This window comes from Castor canadensis, chromosome 4, assembly GCF_047511655.1.
Source record: "Castor canadensis chromosome 4, mCasCan1.hap1v2, whole genome shotgun sequence".
NCBI lineage: Eukaryota > Metazoa > Chordata > Mammalia > Rodentia > Castoridae > Castor > Castor canadensis.
This window is the reverse complement of record NC_133389.1, coordinates 180,925,233-180,941,636: the sequence shown is the minus strand read 5'-3', so window position 1 is coordinate 180,941,636 and position 16,404 is coordinate 180,925,233. Positions and strand designations below refer to the sequence as shown.

The 16,404-nt window shown below is 43.2% G+C and overlaps 1 protein-coding gene across 10 annotated transcripts in view; it reads right to left on the bottom strand.

Moving 5' to 3' along the window:
- Agap1 (ArfGAP with GTPase domain, ankyrin repeat and PH domain 1) overlaps nt 1-16,404 on the bottom strand; it is a 497,350-nt gene that overhangs the window by 252,758 nt on the left and 228,188 nt on the right. For all 10 annotated transcript variants that reach the window (XM_074072056.1, XM_074072060.1, XM_074072058.1 and 7 more), the window contains 2 exons: nt 3,457-3,584; nt 2,190-2,345 (listed from right to left, as the gene is read on the bottom strand). In XM_074072056.1, coding sequence (XP_073928157.1) covers nt 2,190-2,345; nt 3,457-3,584 — 284 coding nt within the window. The remainder of the gene's footprint in view (nt 1-2,189; nt 2,346-3,456; nt 3,585-16,404) is intronic.

Below are 16,404 nucleotides of genomic sequence, written 5' to 3'. Positions count from 1 at the left end.
ATGTTAAGTAAATATTTAGTAACTGATTTGTTATTTTGATTCTTCCTACCTGAAAGCACTCTCCTCTGCAGTTCACCCTGCAAGCAGGGTCCTGGATACCCTGTTAGAGGGTGGGGGCAGAGAGATGCTGCTAGTCTCTTCATAAATATCTCTATTTGAAAAGATATTTCCCATTTTTATTTCATTTTTTAAAATTTCTTTCATAAATAGAAATTAAAGTCAAGGAGCAGCAAAAGTGGTGCCTAGCAGGTGCTAAATGCTGGGCGCTCTCTCTTCTGCCACTCCTAACAGGGTGACCATGATAGATACAGAGACTGCTCTTGTCTACCACATTAACACATCCTCCCGCCAACCCACTGTGCTAGTGCCTGTTCAGGGTCCTTGGCCTCTGAACCCAGCTGCAGCTGTGGCAATTGGCTTCTCAGGCCCACCAAGTCACCTGTAGGTGAGCAGCCTCTTCTGTGTCATGGCACCTTCTCACCCACCAACCTGGACCTGGTTGTAGAACAGGATTACGGGTGTTTTTTACGGCCAGGAAGCAGCCATTTAGGTGATGGCAGTTATTCCAGGCATCTAAGAAGTTTCCAAAAAGCATATTATTTGGGTACAATTAAAGCGTATCAGCTACTCACCTGTATTATGCAGAAAACCCCACACACCCTTCCAACCTATCCAGTACTCCTACAACTACTTTTGCTAAACACTATCAGTCATGCTCCTAACATTAGTGGTAATGAGACAGAAACAAAAGCAATGACACCCAGGCTCTTCTGCAGAAGTGCTAAAATTCCCAGCATTTGCTTAAGGCCAAACAGCCACCAGCAGGGCAGCCAAGGGTCTGGGCCTGGTCTGTATGATTTGTCTACACTGTGGCCCTACAGCAACACTGGCCAGAGCTGCATGGTACAGGACTATCAGCAAAGGAAAGGGGAGGGTGGTCAGGAGGGGATATGCTGTTGATAGCAGACCTCAGACCTTAGCAGTTATGACTATCCCACGGACACTGCTGCAGACATGGCAGGAACGGGATGGGGAACCTCCCAGGCTTGGCAGGCATCATATGGCCATCTTCGAGTAAGGGTGGAAGGTCAGATAATGGACTCCCAGCTACCCCAGGGAGTCTTCTCTTAGTTCAAGAAAGGTTATAGTAAACTGTTTTGTGTCTTAGTCATCAGTAACTAACCAAAAAGAGTTGAATGGTTTGAATAGGGCATCACTGACACTGGGCTGGCATGTCTTTATGGTCAGGGCTGGTCTGTGGTTGCTGCCCACGACAAGGTGCCTGCAGTACCCACTACCTCCTGGTGCGACAACCTCAAATGTTCCTAGAAGTTGCCAAATGTCCTTGGGAAGTGAAACTACCCTGGCTGAGGAGCACTGTGGTGCAGTGTGAGCTAGGCCAGGGAGGAAAAAATAGGATAGCAGCTCTGCCTGCGTTCTGTGCTTGACCACAAAGCCTTCCATGATTGACTGGTGACGTCTGCTGGACATAAGGGAGGAGGCAGGCGGCAGTGCTTTGGCTTCTTCTATAATTCAGAGATTTTCTGCATCTCAGTCACCCAAGAAGCTCGTGAAAAGCACACGTTGCAGGAGTCCTATCTACAGATTCTGAGTTTCTAAGTATGAGCCTGGATACCTGATGCTCTTGATGACTCTGCAGATAGCCCAAGGGAGGCATCTGCACCAATGAGTGTCCCTAGGAAGACCTGGGGCTTGTGGTGCTGAAAGCCACATTCCCAACCCCTTCCTCTACCAGACAGAAGTCAGTCCTCAGGCCCAAGGAGAAAGCTGGGCTCACACCTCCATCTGGAGGGGCAGATGCACAGCTTGGGAATGCTAGCAGTCTGTCTGCCTGATCTGTCCGCAATGTCCCCACCACCACTGTGTGGCACAGGGCAGTCTCTTTGTGCCTAATGGAAGAAGTCTTTACTCAAGACCACTGAGACCACAGGATAATAAAGATTTCACATAAACCTCCCCCCACCTTCACCTTTGACACAAGTCACTCCCTCCCCATACTGAGAGATTTCCATTCAGCTCGTGCAAGTCTCACAACTTTCCTACACTTGCCCAGGGATCACTGTGACTCTTAGTGTGAATGCTGCAAATGTTCCTGAACCCTGTGGCAGCCGTGCCACCATGACCAAAGCCCCGGTGTCACTCAGACCTGTCCCAGCACCGACACTCACAGTGAACAGATTGGACCGGCGCTTGGACTGCTTGCGGACGGGCGTTGGGGTGTTGGCAGTGGGAGGAGCGTCAATCCGAAGTTCCTTCTGGCTGGTGCTTGGGGTCGATGGGACGGAAGAGGAATAGTCACTTAAACTGCCACCTCCGTTACTCGTCTGCAAGGATCAAGACCAAGGCTTTATCACTGACCCACTCGAGGGACCCACCACCCCAGCTGGGTCACAGCTGGCAGATGAGTGAGTCACAAGTGACACAGGCAGACTGCTTCTCTAACTCGGTCAGGTGTGACGGTACCAGGTACACATTCTTATTCTAGAATGCACCATCGTCTCATAGAGCTACTTCGTCTGAGAAAAGTGGTCTAGGAAAAAGAAGTCTCTATCACTGAACTTGAAACTCTCTGAAAGTAAAAATATAATTTTCTTTTTCCTCTGACAAACGAAGAGGCTGAATAAACGGAATGCTTCTCTGGTTCATCCACTGCTCTGCGATGGATGTAGAAGAAACAGTTCGCCCAGTAGCACTACAACTAGCATTCTGAAATGACACTTTGGAAATCTGAGTGCTGTCCAGAAATGTTTCCAGACTCACAGAGAGTTAAAGACGTGAATGTGTATGGCTGTGCTTTCTAGGCCTCGATGTGCTGCTGTCCCAGGCAAACCTGCTCACTGCATCCTTCGAAAAAAGTGCCAGGAGAACCTGGGCCCGATAAATGGTAATCACAAAACAAGTACAGGAAAAACAAAGCCTACAGCTTCCTTAATAGGCTTCTGGTTGGGTTCTTCAAAATGACGATTATTTCATTTGCTTCCAAGTAAATAATTTAGCAAAATGCTGTTATGGAAAGATCGCAGTTTCTATAGGGCCTAAGGGAAATGGTAATTGTAATTGGATGCTGCTACCAAATTTAAGCAGAGAGTGGGGTTCACCATTAAGATTTACTCACAACTGTTCAACCTACAAGGAGACAAGGACCGAGACCAGAGCGGAGTGACTTAAATCAAGAGCAGAGTCGGCGGCACACACCTGGCACCGCCCCCTGTCAGCAATGCCTCATCACACAGGCAGCGTGAAGACAGAAAACATTAAAGAATGATTCCCATAAAAACCACTTGGCCACAGCAGTTTCTCAAGGAAATAGTAAGTCAATTACAAACATGCTGTTATTTATAAAGTTGAAAAAAATAAAATCAACGGTAGCACTATCTGGGCCCTCTGTTCTCTGGTTACAGCACGCTGTCCAACCTCCAGTACTGCTTCACATACCTGGCTTATGTGCACGGCAGACACCTGTGCGGAGCAGACAGATGAGTGGCTGGGAGAGTTGGGCAAGGACTTGCAGGGGCCTATGGACAGCTGCTGCTTCTTCCTTGTGGCAACGATCTTCTGGGCAACTAGTGGACAGAGACAAAAGACGGTGATGTGAGGCCAGTTTCCAAATTCAAGGAACACAGCAGAGACCTCTTGTGACCTGAGACCTGCTATTCCCACCTGCACAGGGAGTTTTAGCTGGGCACCTGACTTCCAGAATAAATGTATTTCCCAGTACTTCTTCCTGCTCCCCCAGCTAAGTGTTGCCTACAGCCAGCTCTGCCCAATGGGACGAGAGCAGGAGGGCCATGTGGCAGATCTCAGGAATATTCGAGTGAGAGTGGCCCTTTGCCTGTCTCTTGTCTTCTTCCTGCATGTGCCTGAAATGCAGATGTGTCTCTGGCCCCAGCAGCAATCCAAAACCATTATGTGATATGGTGAATGGAAACCACACCTTCAAAGTGGGCGTAGGAGCTGGTGCTGTCTCCATAGAGATTCTAGCAGCCCTCCTTGGACCACCTCAGAGGACTCAGAGGTGCCACAAAAAGTACCCCTTCCCCATGTAGGTTATCCTAATAAAATCATAAGTAATACTAAATAAGACGAGAACTTAACTAAATCCCTTTGACAGCCAAAAATATTTTCATGCATTGCCTGAAGAATTACTCTTAACTTTACAGGCTATAGGATAGTATTATACTCAGGCACAAGTAATTACATCAAACATGGTTTATCTTTAAACATATTATCACACATAGGAAGTTTATCTTAATCAATACAAATCTAAATTCAACCAGCCATAACCTCTCTTGGAAAGGAGGCTCGCAAATAAGCATATTGAATTTAACTGGAAAGGAGTCAACGATTAGAAAACTGTTCCTGCACCAATAGATGTCACTACAGAATAACTAGATTTTATTTGAACGAACGTGTCTTTGGGGCATGGCTGTAACTAAGTTCAATGCCACCCAATCCTGGTCTGTGCCCAGGTTGTTGCTGTTTTCAAAGATGCCCAGGAGAAAAGGGACGCCCCATCTCTCCCAGGCTTAGGTTGTAATGCAGACAGAGTCCAAACGGTGCTCACAGATAATTTCTTTTCCAAATGAACACAATTTTAATAAGGAACTGGTTTGTCCACAGCTCATGGTTTTCATGTAAATGAATGATGGTGTAAATATGATTGAGTGAGAATGAAATATGTAAAAAATGGCTCACAGAGACGAAGCAGCAGCTTCATTAGTTACACCCACCTCCGATAGGCTTCTTATCATCCTGAAAGGATGATATCAATTAATTTATCTTCCCATAGTGTATTGATCATAACCTTCATCAGCTAATCACGTTTAAATTACAGAGGAATATCGCAGCACTCTGTCATTTCAAAGCCATCGGCATATCGATCAGGGTCTTTGAAGGCGTATATTAGAATATTTTAAAAAATCGTTACATGAACTCAAAAGTAAAATCTAAGGTCAAACTCCAACAGCTGCAAAATATGTGTTTTATGTGTACTAAAATTCCAAAGACTAAAACTAAATTAAGCTGGGTGACTTCTAATTCCTTCCTTTCTTGTTTGAAAAAAAGATTAAAAAAGGAGTTTTGCTGACCAATTGTACTGCATTTTGATTCTACCCCAGCCTCAGAGCTACCATTCAGCTGGATGAGCACACTGACTTCAGTCATTAAATATCAAATTCAAACATGTGTGCTGTGAGAGCTGTGCAGACATTTCTATAACTGTTTTTCTGCTAACAGAAAACTTGAGAGCCTTTCTAAGACAAGACAGATAGGTTATGAAGCTCCAAATACAGACCAATGTTCTGTCCTTCCTACCTGGAAGTGAGAAGGAATGAGTGAGCTCTGAGTAAAAGGTCCATTTTATAACGAAGATCCTTGACAACTAAGGACTGAATATCTTCTGTCCTTGGAATGACTGCTCTGCCACATTAACTACAAAAAGTGAAGTCACGACGCCTAATAACTGATAGTAGTTAAGAAAATGATATACAAACATTTTGTATTGAGGTGGCAAGACTGCTTTGGAACTACGGGTTAACACATAAGGATAGGAGAAAACTCACTTAATGGAGGCCAAGAAGTATTAGACTTGAGAATGATGAGGAGCAGGACAGGGAAAAGGTGAAAGGTAGTACACGAGGCTTGGTGTCTTCTCTGCCAGGAAAATGGAAATCTGCTTTCCAGTCAGTTGCTCACTTGTTAACTGCTGCTACTGTGAGCAACCTGTCTGGGTGGACAAAAACTAAAGCAACAACTACCATCCAAGATGGTGCCATGGTCTACAACTCACATGACCATACAAAAGTCTGAGTGAATCCTCAAGAGACTGGAGAGGAAAGTGGGGTGGTCAGGGCAAGGGCGTGAGATGCTCCCTAAATTCTCCTCTAAGGAATCGGATGAGGAGTGCTATTCTTTTGTAACTATAACCACTAGTTACTCATGCTACTTAGAACATGTCAATGCTAGTAAGTTTGAAACAGGAATATTCTTCATACTATGCTGGCTGGGCAACTCATAGCCATTGAGCTTTTGTCTGTATTTTGGTCACTCAACAAATGAATGTCACTTATTTCACATCAATACATACATAACGCTTGTAAACGTGTACACTTATCAAAAGTAAGTCACCTGAACTTAAGACAGTGTGAGTCCTTAGCACTGAGATTTTACTGTCGTCTCAAACTTGGTGATGTGCTAGACTTTGAATCTGCCACATGCACCAGGCCACATCCAAAAACGCAGCATCAGAAGGTGTGGAAGGTGACTGCCCTTCCATCACCAAGACCACCACTTCCATTGCCCACCTCAATGGATGCTCAGCGTTGTTTAAAAGCCACTTCCTCTACAGTTTTAAACCTTTGTTTGGACTTGGATAAAGGTAAGAGAGACCCTTTATAGAACAACCCCCTGCACTCCTACCTACATAAGCATGCAGCGGGTGAGCCCAGTCAATGCAGTAAGTCAGAATCGTGCCCAGGAGGCAGTGCGCTGGTACCAGACAGCGGGACAAGGAGCTTCATAGAACAGGACACACCGTTCTAACCTGGGGATGACTTTGTGATACTGTTATGTCTAAGTACACTTGCATGCACACAGTTCACTTCTTCAATTAAAAGGAGGTATAAGACCCCAACAACATTACATATTTACTTTCTCCAGAAGTTTTACAATTTCTTCTGAACAGAAGGTGAACAGCACCACTAGTGGTGAAATACAAGCTCTCGATTGCTCCACTCCAATCTGACCAATGACCAGTGTCTACTGCCACGCAGTTTCGGAGTCATCTGCACTCAAAGAGGACAACAGTCACTTTGGTCTCACTAGGAAAACAGGCCAGCTTCTCCTAGTCACCCTGACCCCATCAAACCCAAGACCCTCCCCACCTCTGCTATTCTAATTACCTCACTTCATCCTCGCAGCTCTAGTTTGCACATCTGGAAGGTAAAGCAGTAAGGACAGCAGTGCAGACAGTGTTTTGGTGGCCACCAACATGGTCACATGACTGACTGTTCACAACCCTGTGCTACAGCAACAAAACATCCCAGTTCCCCCACCAACCTTCCCACCATTTTACTCAACTTCCAGGACAGGAACTGCAGACTCCTTCACCTGTGCCTCACCTTCTCCTCCTCTTGCATAGCAGAAGTAAGCCGCGGAACATGACAGACATAGGAGCCAAGTGCCAAGCCCATTCCAGGGCAGCCTTTTCCAAAGTCCGTGCTCTTGACCTGAGGCCTCCTCCTCCCCTTCCCCCCTCGCACCTTGGTGTCCCTGCTGTAGTCTGTCCTTGGGCCTGGGGTCACCAATAACCACATGGAGGCCAGACTGCACGTTTACTGCCTGACCCCTAGGCAGCTTCTGGTGCTGCTGACCGCTCCCTCTCCTTTCTTTTCCCTGCTTAGCTCCCAACACATCAACTTCCTCATCTCTCCCTCCTCCTGGAGCTTTTCTTCTCCATTTTCCTTCACTGGCTCCCTCTCCACACCCTCTCAGTTCCAGGCCCTCCCCTGGGGAAGCTTCTCTAGTTAAGGCATCAGTCCCCATCTCAATGCCGAAGACTACCACATGGGCTCCCGTTACTTCTCTACATTATCACTACCTTGTAAGTACCCGTCCCTCCAGAACACAGAGATCTCGGTACATCTCACGTACCACAGGCTTCATGAGGGAGTAGGTGACACACGAGGAGTGGGACCTGTGGGGCAGTGAGCTCAGGATGACACAGCTGTGTCACTGATGGAAGTGCACAGATCTGACACTGAGAGCCACAGGCAGATCTAAGGGGGATGTGGCCAAGCCAAAAGAGATGTGTGATTCTACTGTTGGGAAAAGTTGTAGCAACAATTCTGAGAACTGTTAGATAAGAATTAAATAAGCATAATAAAATCCTATGCTAAATGTTTGTGGCAGACACACCTGTAAAGTCAACAGGCATGAGGATGAACACTGATTGTTTTCCACACACGCATACTACACACACACACATATACTGACAAACACATGTAAACATATATAAATACAAATATACGTGAAATAGGGTCTCCCTGTGTAGCCCCAGCTAGCCTTGAACTTATGATCCTCCTGCCTCAGTCCCTGGGATGCTGGAGTTACAGGCGTGCACCACAATGCCTGGGCCCAAAGATATTTTAAAAGCACAACTGATGCTGGGAGTCACTGCATGTTTTGTCTCTACCTCTGGCACTACTACCACCCACAGGTAATGTTTACTGCACTTTTTTGCTGAAAGGTTCTTCCTAAGAACCACTGGGGGGCAGACTCCCCCCAGAGAACTCCCATAAATAACGACAACCACTGTGGACTGTAAATCTTTCCAGAACAAATAGGAGATCCCCTAATGTCTCCATTCAGTTTTAAATCACAGAAGAGTGATCATTAAAGTAGCTTATTTAATTAAGAAGAAATTAATTACTAAATTATATATGTAGCTCTGAATGTGTGACTTAGGAATGAAAAGAAACCTGAAGTGGCATTTTATTTTTAACTCACCATCAAAAGTCACAAAGTCAATAAATGTTAGGGGACGTCTTGGTATTGCCGGCAAACCTCTCTGCGTGGTGTGTCTTTTGTACTGTGTGAGTTTGTCAGAAAAACGAAGTGAAATCAATGGGAGGGTGGGGCATGAAGCAAAGAGGCAGAGGGCACAGGTATTCCTGAGGGTTGCCAACATATCATGTTTCTTAATGGTGGTTAGTGTCCCAGGGGACCCACAGCCCTGAACACCTGTGGAGTTCCTGCCAAACTATGTGGCCAACTGGAAAACACGGGCAGCTCACGATCCAGGACAATACCCCAGCCCCAGGAACTTGAGCTGGTGTGGAAGCAGAAGGTGCCATGCTGTAGATGCGTGCCTAACCACAGGCAAAACCATCGGGGAAAACACATGGACGGGTGGATCAGCGATGGTGGTGAACAGATGGGACAGGAAAGCGACAAAGGCCAGCCAGTGGACACCCATGTTTCAGGACCTTGTATGCAAGGAGAGTGGCAAGTGTGGTCATTATTTTTAAGGCAATAGCAGACATCAAAACCGTTAAGGACAAGTGACACAATCCAGGCTTGGGAGGAAACCTCGTGTGGGTTGGAAGGCCAATTCCACCTGTGCTCTTGAGAAAGAGAGAGGCTGTGACTGAGCTGTCAGGGCTGGGGGTTGGAGCATGGCTCCAACTGGGTGTTTCAGGACTCCCATATCCCTGACTACCATGAATCTGCCCTTCCGCTTGGTGACTCCTTGGAAGGATACAGAATTCAAAGCTGATTACACATCTTTTGACAATTCAAAGCTTCCAAAAGGAGTGCTTAGAAGGGAACACAGACTTATTGATACCGTTTTAGCTACAACCCAATAGTTTTTCACATTCATGGGATCTTCCCCTGGGCATGGTGACCCTGCAAGGAGGAACATTACCCTTGTTCTAGAACAGGCTTTCATCTTTTGTAGCCACCACCTTTAAAATCAGCTCTTGGCATTTCTTGAGGAAGAGTCTCGCCCCTCCTACCCACCTTCACATGGGTACCACTCTGGTGATTCTTGAAACAGGTCTGGCCCTACCACGTCTACATTTCCACAAAATAAGCTTTAAATCATAAGAATCATTTCCCAGGTAGAACAAATGCTAATGCAGTAGGTAAGGTATCCTGCAGCTGAACAGAAAGAGGCAATTTGGGAGCATAAAAAGAAACACTCTTGCTTTTGCTTGTCAGTAAAACCTACCAAGAGGAGTTGGCCACAAACCAATTGTCCAGTCCCTGGGCCCCAGCAAGTCATTAGAAGAATGGCTTTGCAATCCAGCAGAATAGAACAAACAGAAGACAGAATCTCAGAACTTGAAGATGAAATGGTAATTAAAGGAAAAACCGAAGAACTATTAATTAAACAACTCAAGACCTGTGAAAAGAAAATGCAAGAACTCACCGACTCCATCAAAAGACCAAACTTGAGAATCATGGGCATCGAAGAAGGAGAAGAGGTGCAAGCGAAGGGAATGCGTAATATATTCAACAAAATAATAATGGAAAATTTCCCAAATCTAGAGAAAGATATTCCCATACAAATGCAAGAGGCCTCCAGGACACCAAACAGACCAGATCAAACTAGAACTACTCCACGACATATCATCATTAAAACAACAAGTTCAGAAACTAAGGAAAGAATATTGAAGGCTGCAAGAGAGAAAAAACAAGTAACATACAAAGGTAAACCCATCAAAATCACAGCAGACTTCTCAACAGAAACATTAAAAGCAAGAAGAGCGTGGGGTGAGATCTTCCGGGCACTGAATGAAAATAACTTCAACCCCAGGATACTCTACCCAGCAAAGCTATCATTCAAAATAGATGGAGCAATAAAAGTCTTCCATGATAAGCAGAAACTAAAACAATATGTGACCACAAAGCCACCATTACAAAAGATTCTGCAAGGGATCCTGCACACAGAAAGTGACACCCAACTTAACCATGAAAAGGCAGGCAGCACCAAACCACAGGATTAGAAAAAGCAAGACAGTAGAGAGTAACATCAAGTTAGGTACACACAATCAAACCTTCAAACAACTAAGATAACTAAATGGCAGGAATCACCACATACCTATCAGTACTAACACTTAATGTCAATGGACTTAATTCACCCATCAAAAGACACCGTTTGACAAAATGGATTAAAAAAGAAGATCCAACAATTTGTTGCTTACAGGAGACTCATCTCACCGACAGAAATAAGCATATGCTTAGGATGAAAGGCTGGAAGAAGATTTACCAAGCTAATGGCCCCCGAAAACAAGCAGGAGTAGCAATACTTATCTCTGACAAAGTAGACTTCAAACCTACATTGATCAAACGAGACAAAGAAGGACATTCCATACTAATAAAAGGGGAAATAGACCAAAAGGAAATAATAATCATCAATCTGTACGCACCCAATGTCAACGCACCCAATTTCATCAAACATACCCTAAAAGACCTAAAAGCATATATAAACGCCAACACTGTGGTTGTGGGAGACTTTAACACTCCATTATCATCAATAGATAGGTCATCCAAACAAAAACTCAATAAAGAAATCCAAGATCTAAAATATGCAATAGATCAAGTGGACCTAGTAGATGTCTATAGAACATTTCATCCAACCTCTACACAATATACATTCTTCTCAGCAGCCCATGGAACCTTCTCCAAAATAGATCATATCCTAGGGCACAAAGCAAGCCTCAGCAAATATAAGAAAATAGAAATAATACCGTGCATACTATCTGACCACAATGCAGTAAAAGTAGAACTCAACAACAAAAGTAAAGACAAAAAACATGCAAACAGCTGGAAACTAAATAACTCATTATTAATGAAGAATGGATCATTGATGCAATAAAAGAGGAAATTAAAAAGTTCCTAGAAGTCAATGAAAATGAAAACACAACCTACCGGAACCTATGGGACACAGCTAAGGCAGTCTTGAGAGGAAAGTTTATAGCCATGAGTGCATATATTAAAAAGATTGAAAGATCCCAAATCAATGACCTAATGATACATCTCAAACTCCTAGAAAAACAAGAACAAGCAAATCCCAAAACAAATAGAAGGAGAGAAATAATAAAAATAAGAGCTGAAATCAACGAAATAGAAACCAAAAAAACCATACAAAGAATTAATGAAACAAAAAGTTGGTTCTTTGAAAAAATAAACAAGATCGATAGACCCCTGGCAAACCTGACTAAAATGAGGAGAGAAAAAACCCAAATTAGTAGAATCAGGAATGCAAAAGGGGAGATAACAACAAACACCATGGAAATCCAGGAAATCATCAGAGACCACTTTGAGAACCTATATTCAAATAAATTTGAAAATCTAAAAGAAATGGACAGATTTCTAGATACATATGATCATCCAAAACTGAACCAAGAGGAAATTAATCACCTGAATAGACCTATAACACAAAATGAAATTGAAGCAGCAATCAAGAGTCTCCCCAAAAAGAAAAGTCCAGGACCTGATGGATTCTCTGCTGAATTCTATCAGACCTTTAAAGAAGAACTGATACCAACCCTCCTTAAACTGTTCCATGAAATAGAAAGGGAAGGAAAACTGCCAAACACATTTTATGAAGCCACTATTACACTTATCCCAAAACCAGGCAAAGACACCTCCAAAAAGGAGAACTATAGGCCAATCTCCTTAATGAACATTGATGCAAAAATCCTCAACAAAATAATGGCAAATCGAATTCAGCAACACATCAAAAAGATTATCCACCACGACCAGGTAGGCTTCATCCCAGGGATGCAGGGGTGGTTCAACATACGAAAATCAATAAACGTAATAAACCACATTAACAGAAGCAAAGACAAAAACCACTTGATCATCTCAATAGATGCAGAAAAAGCCTTTGATAAGATCCAACATCATTTCATGATAAAAGCTCTAAGAAAACTAGGAATAGAAGGAAAGTTCCTCAACATTATAAAAGCTATATATGACAAACCTACAGCCAGCATTATACTTAGCGGAGAAAAATTAAAACCGTTCCCTCTAAAATCAGGAACCAGACAAGGATGCCCACTATCTCCACTCCTATTCAACATAGTACTGGAATTCCTAGCCAGAGCAATTAGGCAAGAAGAAGGAATAAAAGGAATACAAATAGGTAAAGAAACTGTCAAAATATCCCTATTTGCAGACGACATGATCCTATACCTTAAAGACCCAAAAAACTCTACTCAGAAGCTTCTAGACATCATCAATAGCTATAGCAAAGTAGCAGGATATAAAATCAACATAGAAAAATCATTAGCATTTCTATACACTAACAATGAGCAAACTGAAAAAGAATGTATGAAAACAATTCCATTTACAATAGCCTCAAAAAAAATCAAATACCTAGGTGTAAACCTAACAAAAGATGTGAAAGACCTCTACAAGGAAAACTATACACTTCTGAAGAAAGAGATTGAGGAAGACTATAGAAAGTGGAGAGATCTCCCATGCTCATGGATTGGTAGAATCAACATAGTAAAAATGTCGATACTCCCCAAAGTAATCTACATGTTTAATGCAATTCCCATCAAAATTCCAATGACATTCATTAAAGAGATTGAAAAATCTACTGTGAAATTTATATGGAAACACAAGAGGCCACGAATAGCCAAGGCAATACTCAGTCAAAAGAACAATGCAGGAGGTATCACAATACCTGACTTCAAACTATATTACAAAGCAATAACAATAAAAACAGCATGGTACTGGCACAAAAACAGACATGAAGACCAGTGGAACAGAATAGAGGATCCAGATATGAAGCCACACAACTATGAGCAACTTATCTTTGACAAAGGAGCTAAAAATATACGATGGAGAAATAGCAGCCTCTTCAACAAAAACTGCTGGGAAAACTGGTTAGCAGTCTGCAAAAAACTGAAACTAGATCCATGTATATCACCCTATACCAAGATTAACTCAAAATGGATCAAGGATCTTAATATCAGACCCCAAACTCTTAAGTTGATACAAGAAAGAGTAGGAAATACTCTGGAGTTAGTAGGTATAGGTAAAAACTTTCTCAATGAAACCCCAGCAGCACAGCAACTAAGAGATAGCATAGATAAATGGGACCTCATAAAACTAAAAAGCTTCTGTTCATCAAAAGAAATGGTCTCTAAACTGAAGAGAACACCCACAGAGTGGGAGAAAATATTTGCCAATTATACATCAGACAAAGGACTGATAACCAGAATATACAGGGAACTTAAAAAACTAAATTCTCCCAAAACTAATGAACCAATAAAGAAATGGGCATGTGAACTAAACAGAACTTTCTCAAAAGAAGAAATTCAAATGGCCAGAAAACACATGAAAAAATGCTCACCATCTCTAGCAATAAAGGAAATGCAAATTAAAACCACACTAAGATTCCACCTCACCCCTGTTAGAATAGCCATCATCAGCAACACCACCAACAACAGGTGTTGGCGAGGATGTGGGGAAAAAGGAACCCTTTTACACTGTTGGTGGGAATGTAGACTAGTACAACCACTCTGGAAAAAAATTTGGAGGCTACTTAAAAAGATGGACATCGATCTACCATTTGATCCAGCAATACCACTCTTGGGGATATACCCAAAAGACTGTTACTCCAGAGGCACCTGCACATCCATGTTTATTGCGGCACTATTCACAATAGCCAAGTTATGGAAACAGCCAAGATGTCCCAGCACTGACGAATGGATTAAGAAAATGTGGTATCTATACACAATGGAATTTTATGCAGCCATGAAGAAGAATGAAATGTTATCATTCGCTGGTAAATGGATGGAATTGGAGAACATCATTCTGAGTGAGGTTAGCCTGGCTCAAAAGACCAAAAATCGTATGTTCTCCCTCATATGTGGACATTAGATCAAGGGCAAACACAACAAGGGGATTGGACTATGAGCACATGATAAAAGCGAGAACACACAAGGGAGGGGTGAGGATAGGTAAGACACCTAAAAAACTAGCTAGCATTTGTTGCCCTTAACGCAGAGAAACTAAAACAGATACCTTAAAGCAACTGAGGCCAATAGGAAAAGGGGACCAGGAACTAGAGAAAAGGTTAGATCAAAAAGAATTAACCTAGAAGGTAACACCCACACACAGGAAATCAATGTGAGTCAATGCCCTGTATAGCTATCCTTATCTCAACCAGCAAAACCCCTTGTTCCTTCCTATTATTGCTTATACTCTCTCTACAACAAAATTAGAGATAAGGGCAAAATAGTTTCTGCTGGGTATTGAGGGGGGGAGCGGGAGGGGGTGGATTGGGTGGTAAGGGAGGGGGTGGGGCAGGGGGGAGAAATGAACCAAGCCTTGTATGCACATATGAATAATAAAAGAAAAATGAAAAAAAAAAAAAAAAAAAGAAGAATGGCTTTGGTGGGTGGCAATCTTTTAATGACTTACACTCCATTCACTGGAAGCACAAAATATGATTGTGTGTGTGTGTGTGTGTGTGTGTGTGTGTGTGTGTGTGTCTGGCAATGGAACCCAGAGCCTTGCACACGCTATGTTAGTACTCTATCATCGAGCTGATCTCCAGCCCCTCAAATGTTTATATATATGTACACACTTTTTAAAAATAATCCTCTGCTCCAAGACGGGCCATGGTTAAAAAGCCATGGTTTACCGTCTTCCAGTGAAGCTTTCAAGTTCTTCCTGAAGTAATCAAGTCTGAATTCTTAATCTGAAATTCAGTTCTTGTCTGTATTCTTTTTATCTCATTGTATTAAAACAAATTTATCTTCATTTATGTCACAATTACCTATTAGGGTTGTTAATTTGCTGGAAATGAAGCTATTGTTTAATTGCTCCTATTAATCGGGGGATTTAAATGCCGACTGTAATAAACAGTTACCTTCAGGACGGAGCAAAGTCAAGGCTGCTGATATTAATTTCAGAATTTTAGAATGAAGGGAAATTTCTACCACGTGCAAGACAGTTGGGTTTCCCTTTTCATTTCTGAGAAAAGGTGAAAGAATGCAAAATATTTTTAAAATTAAAAAAAAAAACCCTCACACTAAAACAAGTATGGTCTGTTCAACACTTTTTCTGTGTATCCAATTCTGACAGAAAGTTATTCATACCAAGGGAACATCAAACAATGCACAGGAAGCTAACATCCTTCCCCTTTCACATGTCTTCACAGCACAACAGTTTCTTAAAATTTAATCCCAAAACTGGGCTGCCAAAGTTGAGAATGTTTGATCACACAGTCAACCCAGGCACAGGGCCAGTGAGCAGTAGGGAACCCAGTCCTGCCAGCCGGAGGGGCTGCAGGAAGGACACCGGATCCCACATCCTGCGGAGACACTCAGGCTAGCCTCCCTGGGGATGGACCTTCAGCCAACCCTGCCCATGGTGCTGCTCTTTTCCCTGTAACACTGGGGAAAGAAAGAGGGTGTTCACTCCAAGTGACAACTCCAGGGTCCCCTTTCAGATTGCATGTCACACTCCAGTCTGCCCCCGTGCCACAGGATGACTACCAGTGAGTCGATTCTGGACTTTCTGATGTGCGCTGAAGACACTGAGGTACCCTTCAACAACTCCCCTCCTCACCTGCCCTGCCTCCCCTTCCCTCAGAGTCATACTCACATCCATGTCTGCTATTTTCTGAAACGACCACCATCCTCATCCATGACCCTCACCATGCCATCCCTTACTATGCCATTGGTCTCCTAACTGGTTTTCTTGTCAGCATACTTCCTTAGCTGAAAATCTCCAAATCTTCCAGCTCTCTCACTGTCGTCAGGGATAGGAGTTTACTCATCCCAGCAGAACTCAGCCCAAAGCAGGTATCCTATGAAACCCTGTGTCTCTCTGGCTTGCTGTCTGGAAGGTCCCAGG